We start from the raw sequence: 25,511 nt of genomic DNA, 5'->3' as shown, positions 1-25,511 counted from the left end.
GATAAAGGAGTCAATAATATACAATGGAGAAAAGAGAGCCTCTTCAAAAAGTGGTGCCGGGAAAACTGGACAACTACATGTAAAAGAATAAAGTTAGAACACTCCCTAACATCATACACAAAAATAAACTCAAAATGGATTAAAGACCTAAATGTAAAGCCAGACACTATAAAACTCTTAGAGGAATACATAGGCAGAACACTTTATGACATAAATCACAGCAAGATCCTTTTTGACCTACCTCCTAGAGAAATGGAAATAAAAACAGAAATAAACAAATGGAACCTAATGAAACTTAAAAGCTTTTGCACAGCAAAGGAAACCATAAACAAGACAAAAAGACATCCCTCAGAATGGGAGAAAATATTTGAAAACAAAGCAACTGACAAGGGATTTATCTCCAAAATATACAGGCATCTCATGCTACTCAAAATCAAAAAAGACAAACAACCCAATCCAAACATGGGCAGAAGACCTAAATAGACATTTCTCCAAAGAAGATATACAGATTGCCAACAAACAAACTAAAGGATGCTCAACATCACTAATCATTAGAGAAATGCAAATCAAAACTACAATGAGGTATCACCTCACACCGGTCAGAATGGCCATCATCAAAAAATCTACAAACAATGTATGTTGGAGAGGGTGTGGAAAAAAGGGAACCCTCTTGCACTGTTGTTGGGAATGTAAATTGATACAGCCACTATGGAGAACCGTATGGAGCTTCCTCAAAAAACTATAAATAGAACTACCATAGGACCCAGCAATCCCATTACTGGGCATATACCCTGAGCAAACCATAATTCAAAGAGTCATGTACCACAGTGTTCATTGCATCTCTATTTACAACAGCCAGGACATGGAAGCAACCTAAGTGTCCATCATCGGATGAATGGATAAAGAAGATGTGGCACATATATACAATGGAATATTACTCAGCCATAAGAAGTAACAAAATTGTACCTTTTGCAGAGATGTGAATGGACCTCGAGACTGTTATACAGTGTGAAGTATGTCAGAAAAAGAACAACAAACATCGTATATTAATGCATATATTTGGAATCTAGAAAAATGGTGCAGATGAACCTATTTGAAAGCAGAAATAGAGACACAGACATAAAGAACAAACGTATGGACCCTGAGGGGGGAAAGGATTGGTGGGATGAATTGGGAAATTGGGATTGACATATACTATGTATAAAATATATAACTAAGAGAACCTACTGTATAGCACAGGGAATTCTACTCAGTGCTCTGTGGTGACCTAAATGGGAAGGAAATCCAAAAAGGAGGGTATATATGTATATGTATAACTGATTCACTTTGCTGTACAGCAGAAACTAACACAACATCATAAAGCAACTATACTCCAATAAAAAAAATTAAATGTGTTCAATCATTTATTTTGAAATGTTCTATCAGATTGAATAGCCTACTAAACCAGAAGGTTTTATTCAGCTAGGCAGGACAGATGTCTCTTCAGTGGTGACAAAGTAATTACAGTGGGTAGAGCGTGTATTCCTTTATTGTCACTTCAGTAATTACTGCACACTTTCCTAGAAATACATAGTCTTAATGAAACTTAGTTATAAGTTTTCTTTAATTTCTACTCAAATATTAAAGCATTCATAAAATGAAAACATGGTGTGTTTGTTAAAAATACCCATTTCCTGGATATTATTGACCTTGGATTCTGCTGAAGAGACTGCTTATTTTATTGATTTCTGCTTTCTTTGTGTTGTTTTGTACTTTTATATATTTGGTCTAGAATATGTTAAAGTGTAGCTGTGATCCTGGATGAAGGTGCTTGCAGATGCCCAGAAAGAATCTTTCCTTCAATAGTGGGGAATAAATTAATGGCTTTCACAACTATTTGTATGACTGAGAGAAATAATTGAGTGTCCTATATGTGTTTGCCATGGTATACTTTATAAATAATATTTCATTTCATAATCATGACTGATGAGAAAGCTGAGGCTTAGAGAGATTGTTATTTTCGCAAGGCCATAAAGCTGGAAAAGGGAAGAGTTAGTATTTGAAAGATCTGACTCTGCAGTTTAAACTGTTAACGGCAACTGTAAACTACTTTCCCCAGTGTATTAATTGGAGAAAAAGTTGTTGGGATTGTTAATCTTTTGGGGAGGGTGGGAAAGGTAGAAACTTCAGAGACCATTGCTGCCAGTTTTTGGTATAGATGTAGTAGCAAAGCACTTAGGTGATTATTACAAATTGCCTGTCTATAGTTTTCTATAATCAAAAGAAACAAGCTTAAACGCTTGTTACTTAAACAAAATGCAATTTATTACTTTTAGTAAGAAGAGCCTGGTTAAACTAGAATATTATAATCATCTGTGACAAATTCCCTTGATGGAATCATTAGTTCATTAAGTTCTATGGACCAGGCTTCTGTGGGCCAGATTTTATACTAAGGTCTCTTTTTTAATGTTTTACCATCGTGAGTGTCTAACCACTAACTCCCTAGTACAGATCACCATCGCATCATCTCCCTGAGAGCTATGATTACTGCAACAGCTTGTTATCAAACTCCCTGCTTCTGCCTTTTCCTTCTTTAAGTTTATTCTTCAACTAGCAGATGATATCACTTTATAACATAAAATAACATAATGTCATTCCTTGGGTTCACAGTCCTATAATAACTGCCCAATTCTCTCAGAGTAAAAGTTAAAATTCTTACTATGGTGTACAAATTTATAAATGATCTGCCCTCAATCTCTTCCTTCTTCCTTAACTTAATTTCATACCCCTGTCCTCTTCATTTGTGTGCTCTAATCACATTACTTTCTGGAACACAACAAATGTGTCAGATGTAGGAGTTTAGTACATGTGAATTGTAAGCAATTTAAACAGCCCTGAGAGAGTATCTTACCCAAGAATAGTTTTGTCCAATTATAGGGATATGATATCTCTGGACTTGGGCATTTTAGACAATAAATCTGCATTAAAATACACATTTCACTTTATTATATGTACAATAAAAGCATGTGCTTGCTCTCAAAAAATATGTATTTAACAATTTACTGTATACTAGGATATGTTTGACAGTTTGGAAAAACAAAATACATAAGTGTGTGAAGTTTTTCTGGTGAGATGAGTGACACAATAAGTAGACAGTGCATCAGATAGTGTATAGGAAATAACATGGAAGAAGATTATGGATTAGGATTAGCTGTTTTGTAGAGAATAGTCAAGGAGGACCTTATAGATACAATGAATGAAAACCAGAAGTGAGACTATGACAGATATGGACTCCTAGAGGAATAATTTTCCAAACTGACATAAGAGCAAATGTAAAGATCCTGAGGCAAGTTTATGCTTAATAATTTCAAGCCAGAGCAAGGAAGCCAGTGTGGCTAAAGAACAGAGATTGAGAGAGAAAATGGTAATAAATGAGTTATGAAACTTAACGTGGGAATATGACATAGACCATCTGTAAGGTCATTGCCTTTACTCAGAGTGAAATGGGGAAGTATTAGAAGATTTGACACAAAAGAAAGGCACAATTTGAGCTAACTTCTAGAAAGATTGCCATGTACACTATTGAAAATGGATTGCAGAGAGTCAAACACAGGAACAGGCAACCTATAACACAGCAAAGAGGACTATTGTCATTAACATAAATGAGAAATTATGGAGGCTCAGATCACTGTAAGGGTGAGAAAGCTAGGTTCTTGATTTTGAAAGTATTGCTCACAGGAGCTGCTCAATGGGGTGAATGTGAAAAGTAAGAAGAAAAAGAGTCAGGAATGACTCTGAGATTTTTAGCCTTCATCTAGGATAGTGTTTCCATTTACTGAGACGATGAAGTAAGAAAGGCAGAGAATTGACCATTAGGTAAACTTGGAAGGCTGCTCAGGCTAATAACATGGTCTGTTACTTGGTTATAGGGGTGCTTAATTCATGATAATTCACTGATCTCTGCATCTTGTTTTGTACTCTTTTCTGAATGTGTTTTATATTTAAAATAAAACCACTTTTTAAAAAGAAAGAATGAGAGGAAAAAAATGGCTCCAGAAAGTAGATTCTAACACCTAGAGATTTTTACCTATACTAAAACTTTCTTTTCTTTGCCATGCTGCCTCTTAGTTCAGGTCTTTTGTCATCTTTAGCCTAGACCAGAGGTTAGCTAGCTTTTTCTATAAACGTTTAGATAGTAAATATTTTATACTTTGTAAGCCAAAGAGTCTCCATTGCAGCTACTCAGCTCTGACATTGTAGCATGAAAATAGCCATAGACAATGTGTCAATGAAGGAGTGTGGCTGTGTTCCAATAAAACTTTATTTATGGACATTGAAATCTGAATTTAATAAATTTTTACATTTCATTGAATATTATTCTTTTTGTGATATTTGTTTCACATGTTTGAAAGAGTAAAGACCATTTTTAGTCCCTAGACTGTATAAAAAAACAGGCAGTAGACCAGATTTAGCCTGCAGGACAGATGTAGTTGCCAACCCTTGACCTAAACTACTTGATTTATTGTTTTACTGGCCTCCCTTTCTCTAATTAATCTTCCTTTTACACTGTCCACCGTACTGTTCCAGAGATACCTTTTAACAACACAAATGTGATGATGCAATCCCCTGCATGACAAGTTCAGGAAGCTGAACAGGAGCTGTTCAGGCACTGGCTGAGTGAGAGGGTGCAGGTAATGTTCTCCAGGCAGAGGTGGCAGGGAGAACAGTGCAGACAGAAAACAGCATGGCATGCACAAAAACTGTCAGCTGCTAGAGGTGCTGATGACATGTGGCATTGCGTTAGAGATGAGATGGAGAAACTGGCAGGGACTTAACTGCTGGAAGGCTTTTTATGCAACATTAAGAAAATAGGATTTTTTTTTTTTTTTTTTTTTTTACTGGTGAGTTACTGTTTAAGGATTTTAGGGGGAAAAATGCATGGTCAGTTTTTTTTTTTTTAATTTCAGAAAAAAAGATCCATTACCCTTAGCAATTAGGATTTTTAAAAAATGATAATTTAGTAACTTCTCTTTCAGTGGAAAGGGAAGCAAAATCCAAATTGCAATAAGTTAAATAAGAAATGGTGGGTGAATTTTATCTAAAAAACAATCAGCACAATTTTGCAGCCCTAACTGTATATGTGTGTCTGTGGATGGACATACACGTGTCCAAGTAAATACACATATAAATACCTGCTAGAGAAGTACTATAATGTGGTATGAACACAAGCACTGGGATTCAAGTCAGAAAGTCCACTTTTTGCTTCACATTTACCACCTACTTAAGATGGGAAATTTAGTCAATTATTTAACCTTGACTTCTACAACTAATAACAAGATAATTAAACTTGATGAGAGCTTTTTGCAATTCCTACGAATACCTGCATGTTATTGATTTATAGTAGATTCTTGTTTGTGATTTTTATTATATATTTGTACAAGTCATATTTTCATATTTTGGTTTCCAAAAAGAACAATCCTTTTTGTCACTGTGGAACATTTTTGACCTATTGGATATTGCCAGTAGAACCGGAGCCTAACCATTATGTTATATTCTTCTAATACTGTTTTTTAATCCTTTGCTCAATTTTAGCCTTGGATCAACTGTGCAGTTCTCTTGTGATGAAGATTATGTCCTGCAGGGTGCTAAGAGCATCACCTGTCAACGGATAGCTGAAGTCTTTGCTGCTTGGAGTGATCACAGGCCTGTATGTAAAGGTAAAGAAAAGTCTTTAAAATGAAAATGCTCTCTTAACACATTTTAATAGTTTGAACTTCATTCCACTGAGTATAAATTTCAATTGAAATTTGAGCTGTAATGCAGGAAACACTTAGCTCATGTATTTAAGAATATTTAATGAAAATCTGTAATATGCAAACCACTGTGTCAGATTCCCAAGGAGTTCCCAATCTAATAATCATATAGCAACAAATTGGAACCTTAAAATATGTAATACAAGACAGTGGTAACTTTGTTGACCTTTTTTTTAAAATCATGAATTACCATGTATAGTCATTCATGTGGATATAAATTTTTTTAAACCATAATTGCACCTCCACTTGTATGATTTGCCATTTGAATTGCTAATGTGTCCAATAGTAGTGATGTTGGTGCCAGTGGAGGTGGAGCACTTGTTCTATAATTAGTTAATTTAAACTAAGACAAATCATTGAGTGCTCTGGCTTTTCATATTACCAGTAATTGCAGATAAGATTTACTTCCACCACCTTCCTAAAAATTAAATATTTTCATATAAATTAAATGAGGCCTCTTTATTCTAAACTTTATGTAGCTATATTTGAGAATGAACACCTCATTCTGGCTTACTGGCTCTCTTGTTGCTTGTTTGTTGCTGTTGTTGTTGTTATTTTTAATAATGACATATTTGCATATTTCAGTGTCTTAGTACTCAAAATTCCGTTAGCTCTTCATCTCCCTCAGGGAACATTTTCACTGAGTTGCCACACTCTGTATAGTCCTCTCAGACAGATTCTGGTGAATAGAGAAGGGATAGATTTGAGAGCTCTCATAAAGGGAAAAAGACAAAGTATTTGACAACTAGTTGGATATGGAAGGAGAAAGTGACAAGAAGGAGTCAAAGTTGATATTCAACTCTATATGAGACTAGAAAAATGTTACCCTGTTAAGAAGTATAAAAAAACTGAAAATAATGGAATTGTGTAGGAGATTTTATCATAGGCTTAATTTTGTAGGCACTTAGTATGTGTCAGGCATTGTGCTAACTACTACATATACTTTGACTCATTTAAATCCTCAAAACAAACCAATGGAGGCATTATTATCTCCATTTTAGAAATGAGTATTGTAAGACACAGAGAGATCCAGTTACTCACCCAAGCTCAAATGTCTGTAAAATGACAAAGCCCTTAAGAAAGACTATTCATGGTTTGGGGAGAGAAGCAAGATTTCAGAGCATTAAAGAAGGAATAGAAAATAAGAAAATGGCAGCAAATAGGTATATTCCACTCACTTGACAATGGCAACCCAGAGTAAGAAGAACAGAGAGCCGAGATTTTTCTCAGGTTCAAGTAAAGCTTTCATGTCACAGGTAGATGTTTATTCATTACCTTTCTCATTATCAAAGGCTTACAGAAAACGGTACTGATGAACCTAAGTGGCAGGGCAGGAATAAAGATGCAGATATAGAGAACGGACTTGAGGACACAGTGGGGGAAGGGGAAGCTGGGATGAAGTGAGAGAGTAGCATTGACATATATACACTACCAAATGTCAAATGGATGGCTAGTGGGCAGCTGCTGCATTGAACAGGGAGATCACCTCGATGCTTTGTGATGACACTAGAGGGTGGGAGAGAGGCTCAAGAAGGAGGGCATATGGGGATATATGTATACATATAGCTGATTCACTTTGTTGTACAGCAGAAACTAACACAAAATTGTAAAGTAGTTACACTCCAATAAAGATGTTAAAAATATAAAATAAAATTCATAGTCACAATTGAAGAAAAAAAGGTTTACAAAATGCCATATAGTGCAATAGCATTAAAAAAAAACAAAACAGTGAAATAGGGATAATGAGAAAATAAGGTAAAACAGTTACATGATCCTAAACAAAAGCTTATGTACAAGTTGATAAAAAACTTTTTAAAAAATTTTTATTGAAATATAGCTGATTTATAATGTTGTTTTACTTTCAGTTGTAAAGTGATTCAGTTATGCATATAAATATATAAATATATATTATTTTTTACATTATCTTCTATTATTCATTGTTAACAAGATATTGAGTATAGATTCCTGTTCAATACAGTAGGTCCTTGTTGGTTATCTATCTTATATATAGTAGTATGTATATTTTAATCCCAAACTCCTAATTTATCTCTCTCTCCCTCTCCCCTTATGGTAACCATAAGTTTGCTTTCTATGTCTGTGAGTCTGTTTTGTAAATAAGATCATTTGTATCCTTTTTTTTAGATTCCACATATAAGTGATATCATATGATATTTGTCTTTGTCTGATTTACTTAGTATGAAAATCTCTAGGTTCATCCATGTTACTGCAAATGGCATTATTTCATTCTTTTTATGGCTGAGTAATATTCCATTGTATATCATCTTCTTTATCCATTCATCTGTCGATAGACACTTAGGTTGCTTCCACGTCTTGGCTATTGTAAATAGTGCTGCTCTGAACATTGGGTTGCATGTATCTTTTCAAATTATGTTCTTCTCCTGATATATGCCCAGGAGTAGAATTGCAGGTTCATATGGCAACTTTTAATTTTTTAAGGAAATGCCATACTGTTCTCCGCAGTGGCTGCACCAGTTTACATCCCCACCAACAGTGTAGGAGGGTTCCTTTTTCCATTCTGACCGGTGTGGGGTGATACCTCATTGTAGTTTTGATTTACATTTCTCTAATAATTAGTGATGTTGAGCTTCTTTTCATGTGCCTGTTGTCCATCTGTATGTCTTCTTTGGAGAAATGTCTATTTAGTTCTGCCCATTTTTTGATTGGGTTGTTTGTTTTTTTGATATTGAGCTGTATGAGCTGTTTGTATATTTTGGAGATTAATCCCTTGTCGGTTGCATCGTTTGCAAATATTTTCTCCCATTCTGTAGGTTGTCTTTTTGTGTTGTTTATGTTTTCCTTTGTTGTGCAAAAGCTTTTAAGTTTTAAGTAGAAAACTTTTAAGAATGGCTTACATGTTAAATATGACAGCTGCCAAACAAATTTAAAAAACATAAGTTTACACGAAAACCATTGTCTATGAAATATGACAATGACACAACAAAAGCAAACTTTTTCCTGGCTTTAAGATATGAAATATCTTGCATTGTTTTTTATAAAGTGGACACTGAGTAATAAATATTGTGGGAGTTACTCTCATCAATGTCCGGGCAATGAATAGAACAGTAAACTGTTTAAAGTTGATTTCTTATGATATCCTCCACTCAAGACAAATTATAGATATAAGGGACAAAATTGAAAATCATGGCTTCAAAATGGTGGCATCCACATATCCTGCTTCAGTTTTACATAAATTATATGTGTGCATTTTTTATGGCAAGAGAGAATGGGAAAATAGAGGATAGAGTCAAGAAAAGGAGATTAATGTTAATGCAGAAACAAAGTCTCACATAAAAAGAGAAGTTATAGCCAGATCATGGAATTTAAGGTTTACATAAAATGAGATTGAAGCTATAAACCATCTTTTTTCATTCAAGACTCTCATTTCAATAAAAAGAATGAATCATATTTATTATGATTGTAAATTGTTCAAAGGCAAAACTAATGTTATATTATTTTGTTATTTTTCATAAACCCTGTAGCACAAAGAACAGCTCTGTGTTGACAAGTCTCAAGAAATATTTGTTGAATATTACTGTATGATTATTTTCTTTGATTCTAAGATAGATGATTGAAATACGTATATGTAAACATATACATATATATAGAGAGAGATATGCATATATATTTCATTCAATGGTCATCAGTCATTAGTTGGGAGGTATAAAATTTTAATGTTCAAGATTCATATATTATTATTTTATCTTATCTCTGCAGATATTAATCATTTATATACAAATTTCTTTGCTCATTGCATGCAGGGCACATGTGTGTGTGGTTTATAAAAAGAAATTTGCTAGTAGAAATTACCGGCTGTGGTGTTGGAAACAGTAATGGAGGTAAAATGCTGAAATTGTAATTGAAGTTTTAAAGTGACTATCCACTGTGAGTCTGAACAAAGAATAGTTTTCATGTCTCATGGGTGCTTGGACAGAATAAATATGCTTTTTTCTAGACAGCAGCATAAATAGCAGTATCAGTGCACTGCACCTTTGAGAGGTCATTAATATAGCTGCTGTCTATGTACTGCATGGTTGAGCAATCAAGAAATGGTGATTTTTAAGGGACTGAAAGTTCACACAAACAGCAAATTATAAATTAAAAGAAAAAGAACAATTCAGAAATTAATATTAATGGATTTTACACAAACTCAGACAATAATTTTTTTTCCCTAAATGGGTTTTTTATATGAGATATTTGACAGTTTACCATTACGGATACAATTATTCCTTTGTTGGAAATGCAATAGATATCCCAAAGCTAGAGCTTATGCAAATAAGCAGATTTATGCACATGAATGGTATATAGAAAGTTTCAGACGTTCATGTTGTTCAAAGAAGTAGCATTTATTTGAGAATTGATAATTTGTTAACTAGGAAACATTTAAGAAAGTGAATCTTGATAGATTGGACAAAAATTTTTTTGACTAATTTTCAGTCAGTATTTATTTAGCTGGCCCCAAGAAAAGAATGTTTCTGTCTGTTAAGGCACAATGGCATGAGCCATTCATGGGAGTAATGGAAGAGGTGATTAAGGCAAGATTAGAAAAGAAGGCCAGAGACTTCCCTGGCGGTCCAGTGGTTAAGACTTTGCCTTCCAGTGCAAGGGGTGTGGGTTCAATCCCTGGTTGCGGGAGCTAAGATCCCACATGTCTGGTGGCTGAAAAACCAAAACATAAAACAGAAGCAATATTGTAACAAATTCAATAAAGACTTTCAAAATAGTACACATCAAAAAAAAAAAAATCTTAGAAAAGAAGGCCAAAGAAAAGCAAAAATATTGGAAAGTGGGGTAATCATCAGTCATCCAGTTATTTGTTTATTCACTTATTAACATACTGATTAACTTATTTTGGATTCCACAAGCATTGATGAATATTAGTAGGTATGCTAGATTAAACACTACATGAGATCCATAGTATGTAATGGTTTTTATTATTTTGTATTGATTTACAAGGTATAAATACAAAACTAAGTAATACATAGTAGACTGTTTTGTTTACAAGAGAGGTACAATCCTCTGCAAAATTCAGATGAGGAAGATTATTTCCATGTTTGGAGATGGTCAGGCATTGAGACGGAGGAAGTAACATAAGGGCAGAACTTGGGGATTATTTTCTATTTCAACAGAGGAACTTTGAGCCCCACCCCCTGACCTCTGGGGAAAAGAGAGGGGCTGAAGATTAAATCAGTCATCTATAGCCAGTGATTTAGTTAATCATGCATATGTAATGAAGCCTCCATAAAACCCCAAAAGGATAGGGTTCAGAGAATTTCTGAGTTGGTGAACACTTGGAGATTTGAGGAGAGTAGTGTGCCTGGAGAGGGTATGAAAGTTCCAAGCCCTCTCCCCATGCCTTGCCTTGTGCATTTCTTCTGTCTAGCTGTTCCTGAGTTATATCTTTTTATAATAAATTAGTAATCTAGTAAGTAAAATGTTTCTCTGAGTTCTGTGAGCTGCTCTAGCAAATTAATCAAACCCCAAGAGGGGATGGTCTTTGGAATCTCTGATTTATAGCCAATCAGAAGTACAAGTAACAAACATGGTCTTGCGATTGGCATCTGAAGTCCAAGGAGAAGGTTGTGGGAACCTCCAGTTTGTAACCGATTGGTCAGTAGCATAGACAACAACCTGGCTTGAGACTGGCATCTAAAGTGGAGGGGGACGGGGGTTGGGGGCAGTCCTATAGACTGAATCCTAACCTGTGGAATCTGATACTACCTCCAGGTAAGTAGATAGTGTCAGAATTGAGTTGACTTGTAGGACACCAGCCTGGTGTCCAACACCAAGAATTGCTTGGTGTTGTGGGGGAAGCTCCAGCCCCCCCAAGACACGTTGGAATTGGGTCCAGGAATCTATTTAGTTATGTCATTCCTCCTTTGAAGTGTCTCTGGGAGTACTGCTAAACCGCCACTACCACTGTCACCATTCTGTAGTTCCACTACTGCATCTGTCTAATTTCTTTTCATTTGGACTACAATTTATCACATATATTGCTGACATTCTACTCCCATCAAAATCTCACTTTTATTATACCTGAAGAATGTTCAAAGGCCCCATGTTGTTTCTTAATTTCATACTGTAAACCAGTGAAATGAAATAGACAAGAATATGAATTCAGGTATCAGACTATGCCAGTTTAAATTCCTGATCTTCTACTTAAGTAATCTGCCGTCTTTATAATTAGCAAATTTCTTATCTGTAAAAGGAGTGTTATTATATATCAGTGCCTACTTCATAGGGAGTTAAGGATTTGTATGAGGATGGAATGAGGTAATCCATATAAAAGCGTTTAGTATATGGGCTGAAACACTAACATTTATATGGATAGAGGTGCTGCTGGTTGTGGTGCTGCTGCTAATAATTGTTAACTCATCTGATTGCCAAAATCATTCATAATTTATCTCCACCCAGTTGTTTCTCTAGCTCTTACCAAATGTATATACCAGCATCTCAGTACTGAACAGAATCACAGCCCTGATTTTTGTATATGTCTGACTTATCCTAAATGAAAACATACCTATTAACCATATTCTGCCCACTTTTCAAAGTCTTACTCAACTTTCGTCTCCTTGAAAAATTCTTTTCTGTTTCAATGATCCTTTACCCCCACTTCTTTAACATTATTTCACATTTACTGTCTTTACCACACAATTTAGCATTTAAATCTGTTCTTTTTGGTAGTGGTTCCTAATAATTTCATGGGCAGTAGACTTGCTCCTTCAACCAAAACCACCTCAGAAAGAACAAAATAATCAACACTTCTAAAATGCTTGAATTTTCAATAGGTCTATTTTGGCTGTTGCCAAGAAGACAGTTACCAATGTGTCTATTTATATATTGCCTTTAATTAAACAGAAGGATCATAATGAAGCTCAATTCTTTTCTTCATATACAAAGTAAAAAATGAGTATATGGTTTATATGATAGATAATTGCTGGCCAAACTAAGAGCTATGACCCTCATTAAATAGTATTTATTTATTCTTATAGTTTTCAAAGTTCTTTTACAGATGTTATAAGCTCCTACTCATATTTTATTCTTCTTCACAATGTTTAGCCCAGTGACCATTATGCCCATATTATTGTGCACATAATAGTTGCTAAATAAACGTTTTGAATAAATATTGTAGGGAGATTTAATTAATTAAAATAAACAGTTTAAGAAGATAGTAGTGTGCTGACTGTAATCAGAGGAAGTTGCCTTGGTAGAAGACTTCCTGTTGTGCAAAGGCAATTAGGAAATTTTGCTCAAGAGCAAACCAGAAAGAGCCTGCTGAAATTTATCAACCAGAAACACATATAGCAGGTGTTTTCCTGTAGTTGTTATTGATGCCTTCTTACTTTCATGGAATAATGTTACAGATGAGATGATGCATAATAAGGATGATATTAGCAATTAATAGAGTGACATATGGTAAAGTAGACAGATGGTCTAAATATGGATATTTATCATACATTCCTTTATCTTGATGGTCATTTTTTTTCTAAAAACAGTACTTTGACATTTATTATATAATTTTGATAAGCAAATAAATTTTACTGGGCTCTAACAATGAGCATATTTGAATGATAAAATGACATTTCATGTTATTTGATAGATATGAATAGTGAGGCATTTATGTGTTATCATTTAAAATTTAAAACTACCTAAACAATTAGAAAGTTTGCATTTCTATGGTGTCCTTCCAACAATTGTTCAGAAATACATTCCACACATCTTGCCTATCTCAAAAATTTTTAGAAAAATATGCAAATAGTTAGCAAATAAATGATTCCATTTAAGCATATGGGGGGATGTCTCCGCAGATATATGTGAGAACCTTCTATTTCTATTCTACTTGAATTCATCCAATACATCCAAATCCTTTTTCATTCTAGAAAGTACCACATGTGATGATTCTAAGAATAGCAAGCAAATATTGAATATTTAATATGAATCAGGTGCTACACTAATATTTCTCTCTGTGCTAGCTCCTTTATCCTCACACTAATCTGTTATGGTGGTGGTAAATTTAATTCCCACTTGATTGATGAGAAAACAGATGAGTCTCAGAGAGGTTTAGAGTGCTTAACCTTGCAGCTAAAAAGTAGAAGGACTGAATTTCAAACCCCAGTCTTCCTCACTTCAGAGCCTGTGTTATTTATCACTATGTAATGCAGTGCTGTGGTGCTATCTAGATCTATAAATCTGGCTAAAAGCCATGCTCACACAAAACAAATCTCTCACTGTTGAGGCTATCATATTTAAAAGCATTGTCACACTTGGAGATGTTATGATCTCTTGGAATTTAAAAACATAGGTAAAAACTTTTGAAATCATGTTTTTTTTTTTTTTTCAATCAATCCAAATTTTATATTATGGAGACCCTATCTCATTTTTTTTTCTGTTTTTTTTAAGTTTTCAGACTTGGCTTGAAATGTAATGTATCCAGTACAGGAAGTCTTCCATATTTGGTTTTATCAAGTTATAGCACAGTGCTTTTGTAACACATTTCTGCTCTTTTTAACACTGTTATTGTCTTTAAAGGAACAGTTTTAAGGGCCTGGTCTTTCATCTATATTGAAAGGATATAGAGATTCTCTCTCTGTATGTTACTCCATAAAGCCACCTATACAGTGCAGAGGAATAGGGAGCAATAAGTGCTCTCTGTTTTTTTGTTTTGTTTTGTTTGTTTGTTCTTTTCACTTAAGGCAACTAAACTGATTGTAAGAATATCACAGTCTTTAAAATTGTGCTATTATAGATATATGTGATATATAACCATATTGTCTCAAAGTCACAGTTAGCAATATTGCAGGTGGCAAGGTGCTAAAATACCATATATTCTACCTTAGTAGATGTGTAAAATATAGAGGAAGCATTGGGTAGAAGTCAGAGAAACTGGGTTTGACTCTCTATTCCACCACTTCCTAACCATGTGACCTGGGGGAATTTAGTTAATTTATTGAAGCCAATGAAAGGTTCTCAATGATGGCTATACTTTAGAGTCACATGGGAACTTTAAAACAAATACTGATTCTCTGCACCTACTCCTAGAGATTTTAATTTAATTGCTTTAGTGTGGAGATTGCACTTAAATCAGAACTCTGAAGTTGAAACGTAAGTACCAGTATTTTTAAAGGGTTACCAGATAAATCTAATGTACAACCAAGGTTGACAATCAATGACTTATTCTAGTCTAGTCTAAACTTTAATTTCTTCATCTGGAAAATGGGGATAATGATATCTACTCCCACAGGTTGTTGTGAGAATTTGCTGATACAAGCATGTAATTCCTGGTACATAGTTAAGAACATTAGCTGATACAAGTAGTAGTAGTAGTGTCATTATTATTAATTCCTTGCCTATGGCTGTACATAGACTTGGTTCACTCATTCATTTATTCAACAAACATTTACTATGAATCTGCTATTTGCAAGCCACTGTTCTGGGCTCTGAAGATAGAATGGTTAATAAAGCAACCAAAGTTCCTATTCTTGTAGAACTCATATTCCAGGGCAGGAGACCCATAATAACAAATACAGATATAGAGAATAATTGCAGGACAAATACTTTGAAGAAAAACTGAGAGAATTATAGCCTGCTGTTTTGCATGCAATGGTCAGAAAAGTCCTCTCTGAGTTGCCGTTTAAGAAGTGTCCTGAATTGAGGGAGAAAAAATATATGTCATCTGAGGAAACAGTAGCCCAAGCAGTGCAAACAACAAGTACAAAAGTGCTGACGTTAGGTTATTGATATTTCCATAATGCACTTTCTCATAATATATACATTAAGTTTTCAGTGTCTACCTGGTAAAAGAAAAAAAAAACTGTTTTTTTTCTATTGAGTGACAGTAAAATTATTCATTCTTTTGATGTCGCAATAAAATCATTATCAGCAAGGCATAATCACCCCTATTTTACAGAATGAGAAAATGAAACTAATTAACATTCAGTGTCTTATTAGGATCTCATCATCTTCTCTAGAGTTATCAAAATATGCAGTACTGAAGTAATAGAACCGCCTTTTCTTTTATATGTCCATAACAGTAATTATATTTTTACCTATCAGTAAATATTTGAAAACATTCCTAGCCTGTGACTATACTCACTCAACTACACCAAGATAAAATAATATATTCAAATGAATCATGGTAAAGGAGGGGGATACTTAATAATATAAATACTATAAAATTAATGGGAAAAATATATACAGAGAAATGGATTTCAAATACTAATAACTGACAAGAGGAAATAAAAATTGATGCATATACTATCAATTCATATTTAATAAACATCTGCAGTACTACATGGATAAAGATCATAAGACTTTTGTAGTGTACATAACCTCATCTCCCCACATTTCCCCAAAACAATAACACACACACACACGCACACACACGCATACATGTGAGCAATGGCTCACCTTAATTTAGGAAGTTAGGGTAACCTTTTGGTTAAGAGGACGGACTTTTGGCATCAGATGGAAATAGATTTGATTTCCCACTCCACCCGCTATCAGACAAATTATAAGCCTCCTGATGTGTAAAACAGAAATAATTAAACCCATTTCATATAGTTGTGCATACATCAATTTTGAGGCATAATACCAGAATTTTAGTAGTCTTGAAACCCTATTTACTTTGACTATATGCACTTAGTCCTTTTAGTTTTTGCTTCAGTTGGAAAGAGAGCAGAACCACGCTAAACAGAGTACACTCAGCCTAAATTGAACCTGACACCTGGAAAAGGAGAATCTTCTCTGTATAAGCTTCATAGCATTTGAATAATGGCCACACTGCTAGAGATATCACCAAGAAACATCATCCTGTTATAGTATTCCTTCTCTCAGATGATAAAATCTAGTGAGATTTTATCTCACTAGATATAAAATGTGGTAAGGAATGTTTCCCATCAATATCTGAATTGATGGGTGGCTTTGTGTGAAGGAGGCTCTGTGGCAGAAGGAAGTGCTTCTCAAGCTTGGATATTCAGAGTAATCACTTGAGCTTAGTAAAGGCAGACTGTGACTCAATAGGTCTGGCCTAGAGCCTGCAACATGCGTTCCGAGCAGGCTTCCAGGTGATGTTGATGCTGCTGCTCCGCAGATCACACTTTGAGTAGCAAGAGTAAAGGAAGGACTATTGGATCGGAAGTTAGAAGTCCAAGGAGGTCTCTTGTATGGTTTTGGAACCAAGTTCCCTGAGGTAAAAATGGGAAAATCATACTTTTCCTGTTCTCCTTTTTGGAATATTGTGGATGTTAAAGGCCATGATATGTGTATATGTAAATGTATACACACACATGCATACATGCATATATATGTGTGCGTGCTTTTAACAGCAATAATTTCAATTAAATGACTCTTCTTATATATAATATAAATATAAATAATAAGATAATGTAGCATCCTTAGTTCTTGGAAATCCTGAGCAACAATGCATTAACTGAGTGCTTCTTTTATACTATATCTTTTCTAACTCCTTCTTTCCACTGCCCTCCTCCCAAAATAAGCACACCTATTAAATAAGACATTAGATGGGAAAACAAGATATATAATTCAGGTATTACCTTTCAGCAAATACTTATTGGGCATCTATGAAGATCACATAATAATGAAACTGAATTTTTCATGCTTTAGTATATGCTTTTTTAAAAAATGGAAAACAACAAAAGTTTGAAGAGGACGTAGATTTCAAAAAGTTAATATGTAGAAATTCCAGGTATTTGAGGAAATCGAGTACCATCTTGATTTCAGGAGCCTCCTGCAGTATTGTGGGTTTAATCCTGAGTATCCTACAATGTGAAATCATTTAACGAAAAAGAATTTAACTTGGCATTTTTTCTGTCATCGTGATGAAGCTATGTCTATTACAGAGTGGAGAAAAAAGTAACGTTACCTCATGTTTCTAAAATAGCTTTTCTTATTGCAAGTTTTTTTTTTACTCTCTGTGCCAGAGACTTATAGCAAAGAGATTATCATCGCCTCTAAAATCATTGAAAGAACTGTCATCTATCTTAGATAATGGCAACTTAAACACATGGTAAAATGCTAATGTCATGGCGCATTGTTTTTCTTTTTGATGGGAAGAATGTCATTAATGTTTTATTTCTCTCATGAACTTTAATGGGAAATAAATCATTAGTGACAAAACTGACTACAGTATACTTCTATGACACTAAAAATTGTGCATTTATACATCGACAATTGCTTTTTTTGTGTGTTTTTTAAAACTATACTCATTTCACATATATTATACACTTATAAATACATCCTGAAGGCAACTTTCTTCTCCATTTTCTCAGCAGTGATGATCTGGTGGCGTGTCATGGCATATCAGAAGATAGCAGTCTTACATGGGAAACACTCGAGGCCAATTATAAGGATTTCGGTTCTGAGGACCTGTCTTTAAATATATCCTCTTACAAGACTGTCTAGAGGTGGGAAGTGAAGCGGTAGAGTCAGTAAGATCACAGCTCACTTGGATATTCTAGTTTAAATTACATTTTTAAAAAGGAGTTGATAGAGACTTTATAATTAATACTTTAGATATACGTCTTTTTTTCTTTTGAGGAATTTCACGGTTTTTTTCACAGGACCAACATAACCAACACACAAGTTATGTTCACCTGCTCATAAGTCAGTTTGAAGATTTCCTGGGCAAACATTGACTCATTGAAGATTCAAGTTAAATGAGAGAAGACAAAAGGCGTTCATTTTCATAGGTGCTGCCTGGAAATGCTTGGGCAGATTGAGATATAGAAATTGACTAACACTAGGCAGGTCTGTGTGTCACCTCATTTGAGAAAGCCCAAACTTCCTCTTTTCATTTCCCTTGATGTTTCTCAAGCATACCAGCCAGATCTGTCTTTAATGATTTGGAAGTATGCCAGCTCATCTCTATTCTGGACTTGGCTGCTGAAGGGAGCATAGAGGCTCAGCTCCATCTGAGTCCAAAGGAAGTGAATGGCACAGCTGAATATCAACAGGGTAATGATGGGATCTCATTGCTTTCTGTAAATCTATCATTTGGGACAGAAATAGGGCAGGGGATTTTCCTGGCATTTCAATGATAAGAATTAGAAGGAAAATGTGAAAAATGTAGGGGCACAGAGAGGAAGGTTTTGGAGAGAAACCCAGAGTGCATTTAACCTTCTCTTTTCCCATTAGACAATACAATAATGCCAACTAGAGATATGCTTTCAGTTTTAAAACAAGCTGTTTCCTAAATGATTTGACTTTCTAAAAATATTCAGTAAAATTAATTTTTGTTAATTGGTTGTCTTAATATTATGATTTTAATGAGGGAGAAAGTGTGTCCAAAACCTCTGTACACTCTGTAAATCCTTTTTAGCTCTTATTCCAGTTACTGCCGTGGTGACACTTAAAATTTGTGCAGGTGAACATGATCAGGCCTCTCCTTCTGCATCTTACTTCCTAACCTGTGGCCTCTCTGACACATGGGTCAGGAAGTCTGTGAACTAGCTTGACCTTTACACAGATGCTTCCAGAAATTGTAGAGAAGCTAATGCTTTATGAGTCAATCTTGACCTAGAAGGAATATGTGATCAAATGAATAAGTACATCCCCCTTTCTTCTCCAGTTTCCTCTGCTGTTGTGAGAGGCGTTTTACAAGTTTTATCAGAAGTTTCAAATACCAGTTATTCATATTGGTAGCCTAATAGTATGTCCTTGTCTTGGCTTCTTATTTCTGTCCTGTTTCTGCTCCCTGGGACCGTATTATCAGTTAAACCTCTCACACATAAGCCCTTGTGTGAGACATAGTTTCTGGAAAACATATTCTAAAATGTAATTTTATGGGCCCCCTTTTGGCACTTTTTTGGCTTTCAGCCTATGTCAGATAGTCCCAATCAATCCCTACTTGACCTTTGGCTTGGGGGGTCATATAATTAGATTATCCATACTTGAGGAATATTCAGAAATTTATATCTCTAGAGAATAACCTAACAGGAAACTCAAGGATAGCAAACACCTCTGTTTCATTCCTCCCTGGCTCTGTGTATGGCCCCAGTTCCAAAGGGAATACTGATTATTTCTCTAACACTCATGGGCACTGTTTATGCTAATCTCTAGGGAATGGTGAAATCACTGATATGTTTCTAGTGAATAGACATTGAGGTCAATTTCTTCAGAAGATTCATAGTTTTGTTTTTATTTGATTTGGCTTGGCTTCAGTTTTATGTTTTTATTCTTGTTGTTTTGTTTGGTTTGGATTTTTTCTGTTCTGTGGTTATATATGCACAGAGGGGGAAATAGTAGTTGCTGAGAAAATTTACTGTAACTTAAAATAGAGGTGAAAATGTCACACAGCTTCCCACCCAGGAGTGCATTATGAACACATTTTTCACTGACTAACAGGATTGTATTACCAGGTAGAACAGTAACTGTTTGAATTGATTTATGAAGTAAATAAATGTGATTTTATTATTACTGTTTTCTTTTTTGGTGATGGTCTGCATGCTGTCGGAAATTCATGCTGAGTTCTTGGATCATGTAGGCTATTTTTCTACATAAAGAATTTTATCAGTTTATTAGGTAATCAACTGTCCATCCTTTGCAGGCCTCATGATCTTTAAAATTTTATTAAATGCACTATCCATACCATAAAAATAATACGCTGAAACTGTGGAATTACGCATTGCGTATTTATAAGCTTTAGTTTCAAGGATCAAGAGATTAAAAAAGTGTGTCAAAGTATTGGTATAAATGGCATATATATGAATAAGAAATATTTTCATGTATTCAAACATGAAAAAATGACATAAATATGCCTAAGTAATGGTATAATAGTGTTTCTATTAAAATATGTTCATGTGTGCAAATAAAAAGAGCTACAGTGACTGATCTGAATATATTTTCTCAATAATATTCTATTATAATTTTACCTTAAAAATAAACCAAAATTGGCAAAATTACAACCAGTATTTATAGCATACTAGAAAAGAAATTAGACTTTGGCATCTAGCTGCTGTGATTCAAATAAACTTGGGTGAGTAATTTAAATTATCTAATTTCACCTACATTCTTTGTAAAATTCAAATAGTAATAATAATAGAGTAACTAATACAGAGCTTACTGTATGTTAGAAAACCTTTAAGTATCTCAATTCATTTCATCCTCTCAACAAACCTATGAGATACTATATTATTGTTTCCCTCTTAAAAATGAGGAAACTTAGGCACAGAGAGATTCAACGATTCACTGTAACCAAATTGATAGTAAACAATAGAGTCAGAATTTGAATCCATGTGTTCAGGCTCTGAGTCCACAGTCTGAGCTATAGTTCTCAAAAGTAATATTTATCTCATAGTTGCTGTGGTTTGTTGTTTTGTTTTAAATTATTAAATGCTGTAAAAGAGGTAAAGTTCCTCATATAGTATGTGGTATGTAATAAATCCTCATGACAGTGTTTTTGTTACTGATGTTTGCCATCATCTGTGGGGACTAGCACAATGGATTTATACTATGAGATTGAACAGTTGAGCCCATTTCCCAGGATAGGAATTGCTTGAAAGTCAAAGATCTGCAACACAGAGGGACAGGGACATATCTTGAGCTAAGAACCAATCCATCCATCTTTAAACTTCAAAAATCTGCTCCTTCTCCTTTTGGGAGAAAAAGAAAACAACCAGGAAAAGAATTCAAATGTGGTTACAGCCAGGACTAAAACAACTACGCAGTTTAAGGCAAGAAATGTTGGATATATATTTTGGGTAGAGCATTAAAAGGGTAAATAAAATTTGCACATATGCAAATATATTGTCAAACTCCATATTTTTTACTAAGCAATTTGGTTGCAGAGCCAAATTTTTATAGTTTTTGTATCAAATGTTTGCAGTTACTCTGTTTTTTTTTTTTTTTGACTGGTATCTTCTTTTTTCCAAATTTATTGAGAAATAATTAACAAATATAATTGTATATATTTAAAGTAGTGTCATGATTTTATATGCATATACATGTGAAATGATTATCAATATCAAAATAATTAACACATCCATTAATTCACATAATTAACTCGTGTGTGGAGAGGGAGAGAATGCTTAAGATTTACTCTTGGTGACTTTTTTTTAATTAATTGTTTTGGTTTTAATTGTTAATTTTTTAATTTAAATATAGTTGATATACAATATTATGTTAGTTTCAGGTATACTACATAATGATGTAACATTTGCATTTATTATGAAATGATCATAAGTATAACTCTAGTAACATCTGTTCCAATACAAAGTTGTTAGAATATTATTGACTATATCCCTTATGCTATATATTATATCCCTGTGACTAATTTATTATATAACTGGAAGTTTATATCACTTAATCCTCTTCACCTATTTTACTCTCTTCCCTAACTCCTTCCCTTCTAGCAACCTCTCGATTCGCCTGTGTGTCTATGTCTGTTTTCATTTTGTTTTGTTTGTTTGTTTTATTTTTAGATTTCACGAATAAGTGAGATCCTGTGGTATTTGTCTTTGTCTGTCTGACTTATTTCACAAAGCATAACAGCGTCCAGATCCAGACATGTCTCAAATGGCAATATTTCATTTTTTATGGCTGAGTAATACTCCATTGTATATCTACATACCACATTTTCTTTATCCATTCATCTATCAATGGGCACTTAGGTTGCTTTTATATCTTGCAATTGTAAGTAATGTTACAGTGAATGTTGGAGTCCACATATCTTTTGGTTCTTTTTTGGTGTTTTCGTTTTCTTCAGGAAAATTCTCAGAGGTGAAATCGCTTGATTATATGGCAATACTGTTTTTAATATTTTGAGAAACATTCATATTGAATTCCATAGTGGCTGCACCAATTTACAATCCCACGAACAGTGCACATAGGTCCCGTTTTCTCAACATCCTTGTCAATGCTTGTTATTTGCTGTCTTTTAGATGATAACCATTATGAGAGGTGTGAGGAGGTATCACCTTGTAGTTTTGTTATGCATTTCCCTAGTGATCAGTGATGTTTGAGCATCTTCATGCGTCTGTTGGCCATCTCTATGTCTTCTTTGAAAAATGTCTATTCAGATCCTCTGGGCATTTTTTTTTTTACTGAAGTATAGTTGATTTACAATATTATATGTTAGTTTCAGGTGTACAGCATAGTGATTCAGTATTTTTGTAGATTATACTCCATGATAGGTTATTACAATATAATGGGTATAATTCCCTGTGCTTTACAGTTATGTCCTCATTGCTTATCTATTTTATATATAGTAGTTTGTATCTGTTAATCCCATACCCCTAATTAGTTCCTCCTCCCTTCCCTCTCCTCTTTGGTAACCGCAAGTTTTTTTATATATCTGTGGGTCTGTTTCTGTTTTGCATATACATTCAGCTGTATTATTTTTTAGATTCCACATACAATTGATATTGTTTGGTGTTTATCTTTCTCTGTCTGACTTATTTCACTGAGCATAATATCCTCTAGGTCCATTCATGTTGCTGCACATGGCAGTATTTCATTCATTTTATGGCTGAGTAACATTTCATTATGTGTGTATGTGTGCATTTCTTTTTAATGCAGTCATCTGTTGATGGGCACTTGGGTTACTTCCATGTCTTGGCTGTTGTAAATAGTGCTGTTACAAACATTGGGTTGCATGTATTATTTTGAATTAGTGTTTTTTTGTTCTGAATATATACCCAGGAGTGGGATTGCTGGATCCACTTATGGTAGTTCTATTTGAGGAATCTCCATACTGTTTTCCATAGTGGCTGCACTAATTTACATTCCCACCAACAGTGTACAAGGGTTCCCTTTTCTCCACATCCTCACCAACATTTGCTATTTGTCTGTTAACCATCTGTATATCTTCTTTGGAGAAGTATCTGTTCAGGTCTTCTGCCCATTTTTTTGATTGAGTTGTTTGGTTTGGTTTTGATATTGAGTTATATGAGCTATTTGTATATTTTGTATATTAACCCCTTGTTGGTTACATCATTTGCAAATATTTTCTCCTATTCTGTAGGTTTGCTTTTCATTTTGTCAGTGGTTTCCTTTGCTGTGCAAAAGTGTTTAAGTTTAATTAGGTCCCATTTGTTTATTTTTGCTTTTATTTATTTTGCATTAGGAGACATATCCACGAAATAATGCTATGATTTGTGTCAAAGAGTGTTTCCACCTTGTTCTCTTCTTAGGAGTTTTATGGTTTCAGGTGTTACATTTGGGTGTTTAAAACATTTTGAGTTTATTTTTGTATATGGTTTGAGGGAATGTTCTAATCTCATTGTTTAACATGTGGCTGTCCAGTTTTCCCAGCACCGCTTGTTGAAGAGACTGTCTTTCTCCATTGTATATTCTTGCCTCCTTTGTCATAGATTAATTTACTATAGGTGTATGGGTTTATTTCTGGCCTCTGTCCATTTTTTAATCAGATTGTCTGATTTTTTAATGTTGAGTTGTATGAGTTCTTTATATATTTTTAGTATCAACATCTTATCAGGTATATAATCTGCAAATATCTTCTCTCATTCAATAGGTTGTCATTTTCTTCTGTTGGTAGTTTCCTTTGCTGTGCAAAAGTTTTTTAGTTGTTGTAGTCCCATTTGTTTATTTTTCACTTTTGTCTCCCTTGCCTAAGGGGACATATCCAAAAAGATATCGCTAAAGACTGTTGTTAAAGAGCTTACTGCCTATGTTTTCTTCTCAGATTTTCTTTGGTCTTACATTGAAGTCTTTAATCCATTTTGAATTTGTTTTTGTATATGGTGTGAGAAAGTAGTCTGGTTTGATTCTTTTGCATGTAGCTGTCCATTTTTTTCCCAACACCACTTGTTGAAGAGACTGTCTTTTCTCCATTGTATATTCTTGCCTCCTTTGTTGTAGATTAATTGACTATAGGTGCGTGGGTTTATTTCTGGGTTATCTATTCTGTTCCATTGATATGTGTGTCTGTTTTTGTGCTAGTACCATGCTGTTTTGATTACTGTAGCTTTGTAGTATAGTCTGGGAGGATACTACCTCCAGTTTTGTTCTTTTTTATCAACATTGCTTTGGCAATTTGGGATCTTTTGTTGTTCCAGATGAATTTTAGGCTTATTTGTTCTTCCTCTATGAAAAATGTTATGGGTATTTCTATAGAGATTGCATTAAATCTCTAGATTGCTTTGTTAGAGTCTTCTCTAAATGCTCTGATCTTTATTATTTCTTTTCTTCTACTAACTTTGGGTTTTGTTTGTTCTCCTTTTTCTAGTTCCTTTAGATGTAAGGTTAGATCATTTATTTGAGATTTTTCTTATTTCCTGAGGTAGGCTTGTATCACTATAATCTTCCTTCTTAGAACTGCTTTTGCTGCATCCCATAAATTTTGGATCATTGTGTTTCCATTTGCACTTCTCTCCGGGTACTTTTTTTTACTTCCTCTTTGATTTCTTCAGTGACCCATTTTTGTTTAGTAGCATATTGTTTAGCCCCCATGTGTTTGTGATTTTTGCAATTTTATCTCTTCTAGCTGATTTGTCTCATACAGAAGTGGATGAAAAAAATGCTTGATATAATTTTAATATTTTTAAATTTGTTGAAGCTTTTTTTGTGGCCTAGCACGTCACCTATCTTGGAAAATATTCCATGTGCACTTAAAAGAATGTGTATTCTTTCATATTTCATCACATTCAATGGACTGTTCTATATATACCTACGAAGTCTGCCTGATTTAATGTGTCATTTACGGCCAGTGTTTCCTTATTCATTTTT

The 25,511-nt window shown here is 34.3% G+C and overlaps 1 protein-coding gene and 1 long non-coding RNA gene across 3 annotated transcripts in view; one reads left to right on the top strand and one right to left on the bottom strand.

The window, feature by feature from the left end:
• CSMD3 (CUB and Sushi multiple domains 3) overlaps positions 1-25,511 on the top strand; it is a 1,197,521-nt gene that overhangs the window by 491,221 nt on the left and 680,789 nt on the right. For both annotated transcript variants that reach the window (XM_082433293.1, XM_082433292.1), the window contains one exon: positions 5,572-5,696. In XM_082433293.1, coding sequence (XP_082289419.1) covers positions 5,572-5,696 — 125 coding nt within the window. The remainder of the gene's footprint in view (positions 1-5,571; positions 5,697-25,511) is intronic.
• Positions 1-25,511, bottom strand: part of LOC309646713 — a 728,077-nt gene that overhangs the window by 280,053 nt on the left and 422,513 nt on the right. The window lies entirely within an intron of this gene.

Source organism: Balaenoptera physalus (genome assembly GCF_965194825.1).
Source record: "Balaenoptera physalus genome assembly, chromosome: 17".
NCBI lineage: Eukaryota > Metazoa > Chordata > Mammalia > Artiodactyla > Balaenopteridae > Balaenoptera > Balaenoptera physalus.
The sequence above is the reverse complement of the archived record's forward strand: the minus strand, read 5'-3'. Positions and strand labels throughout refer to the sequence as shown.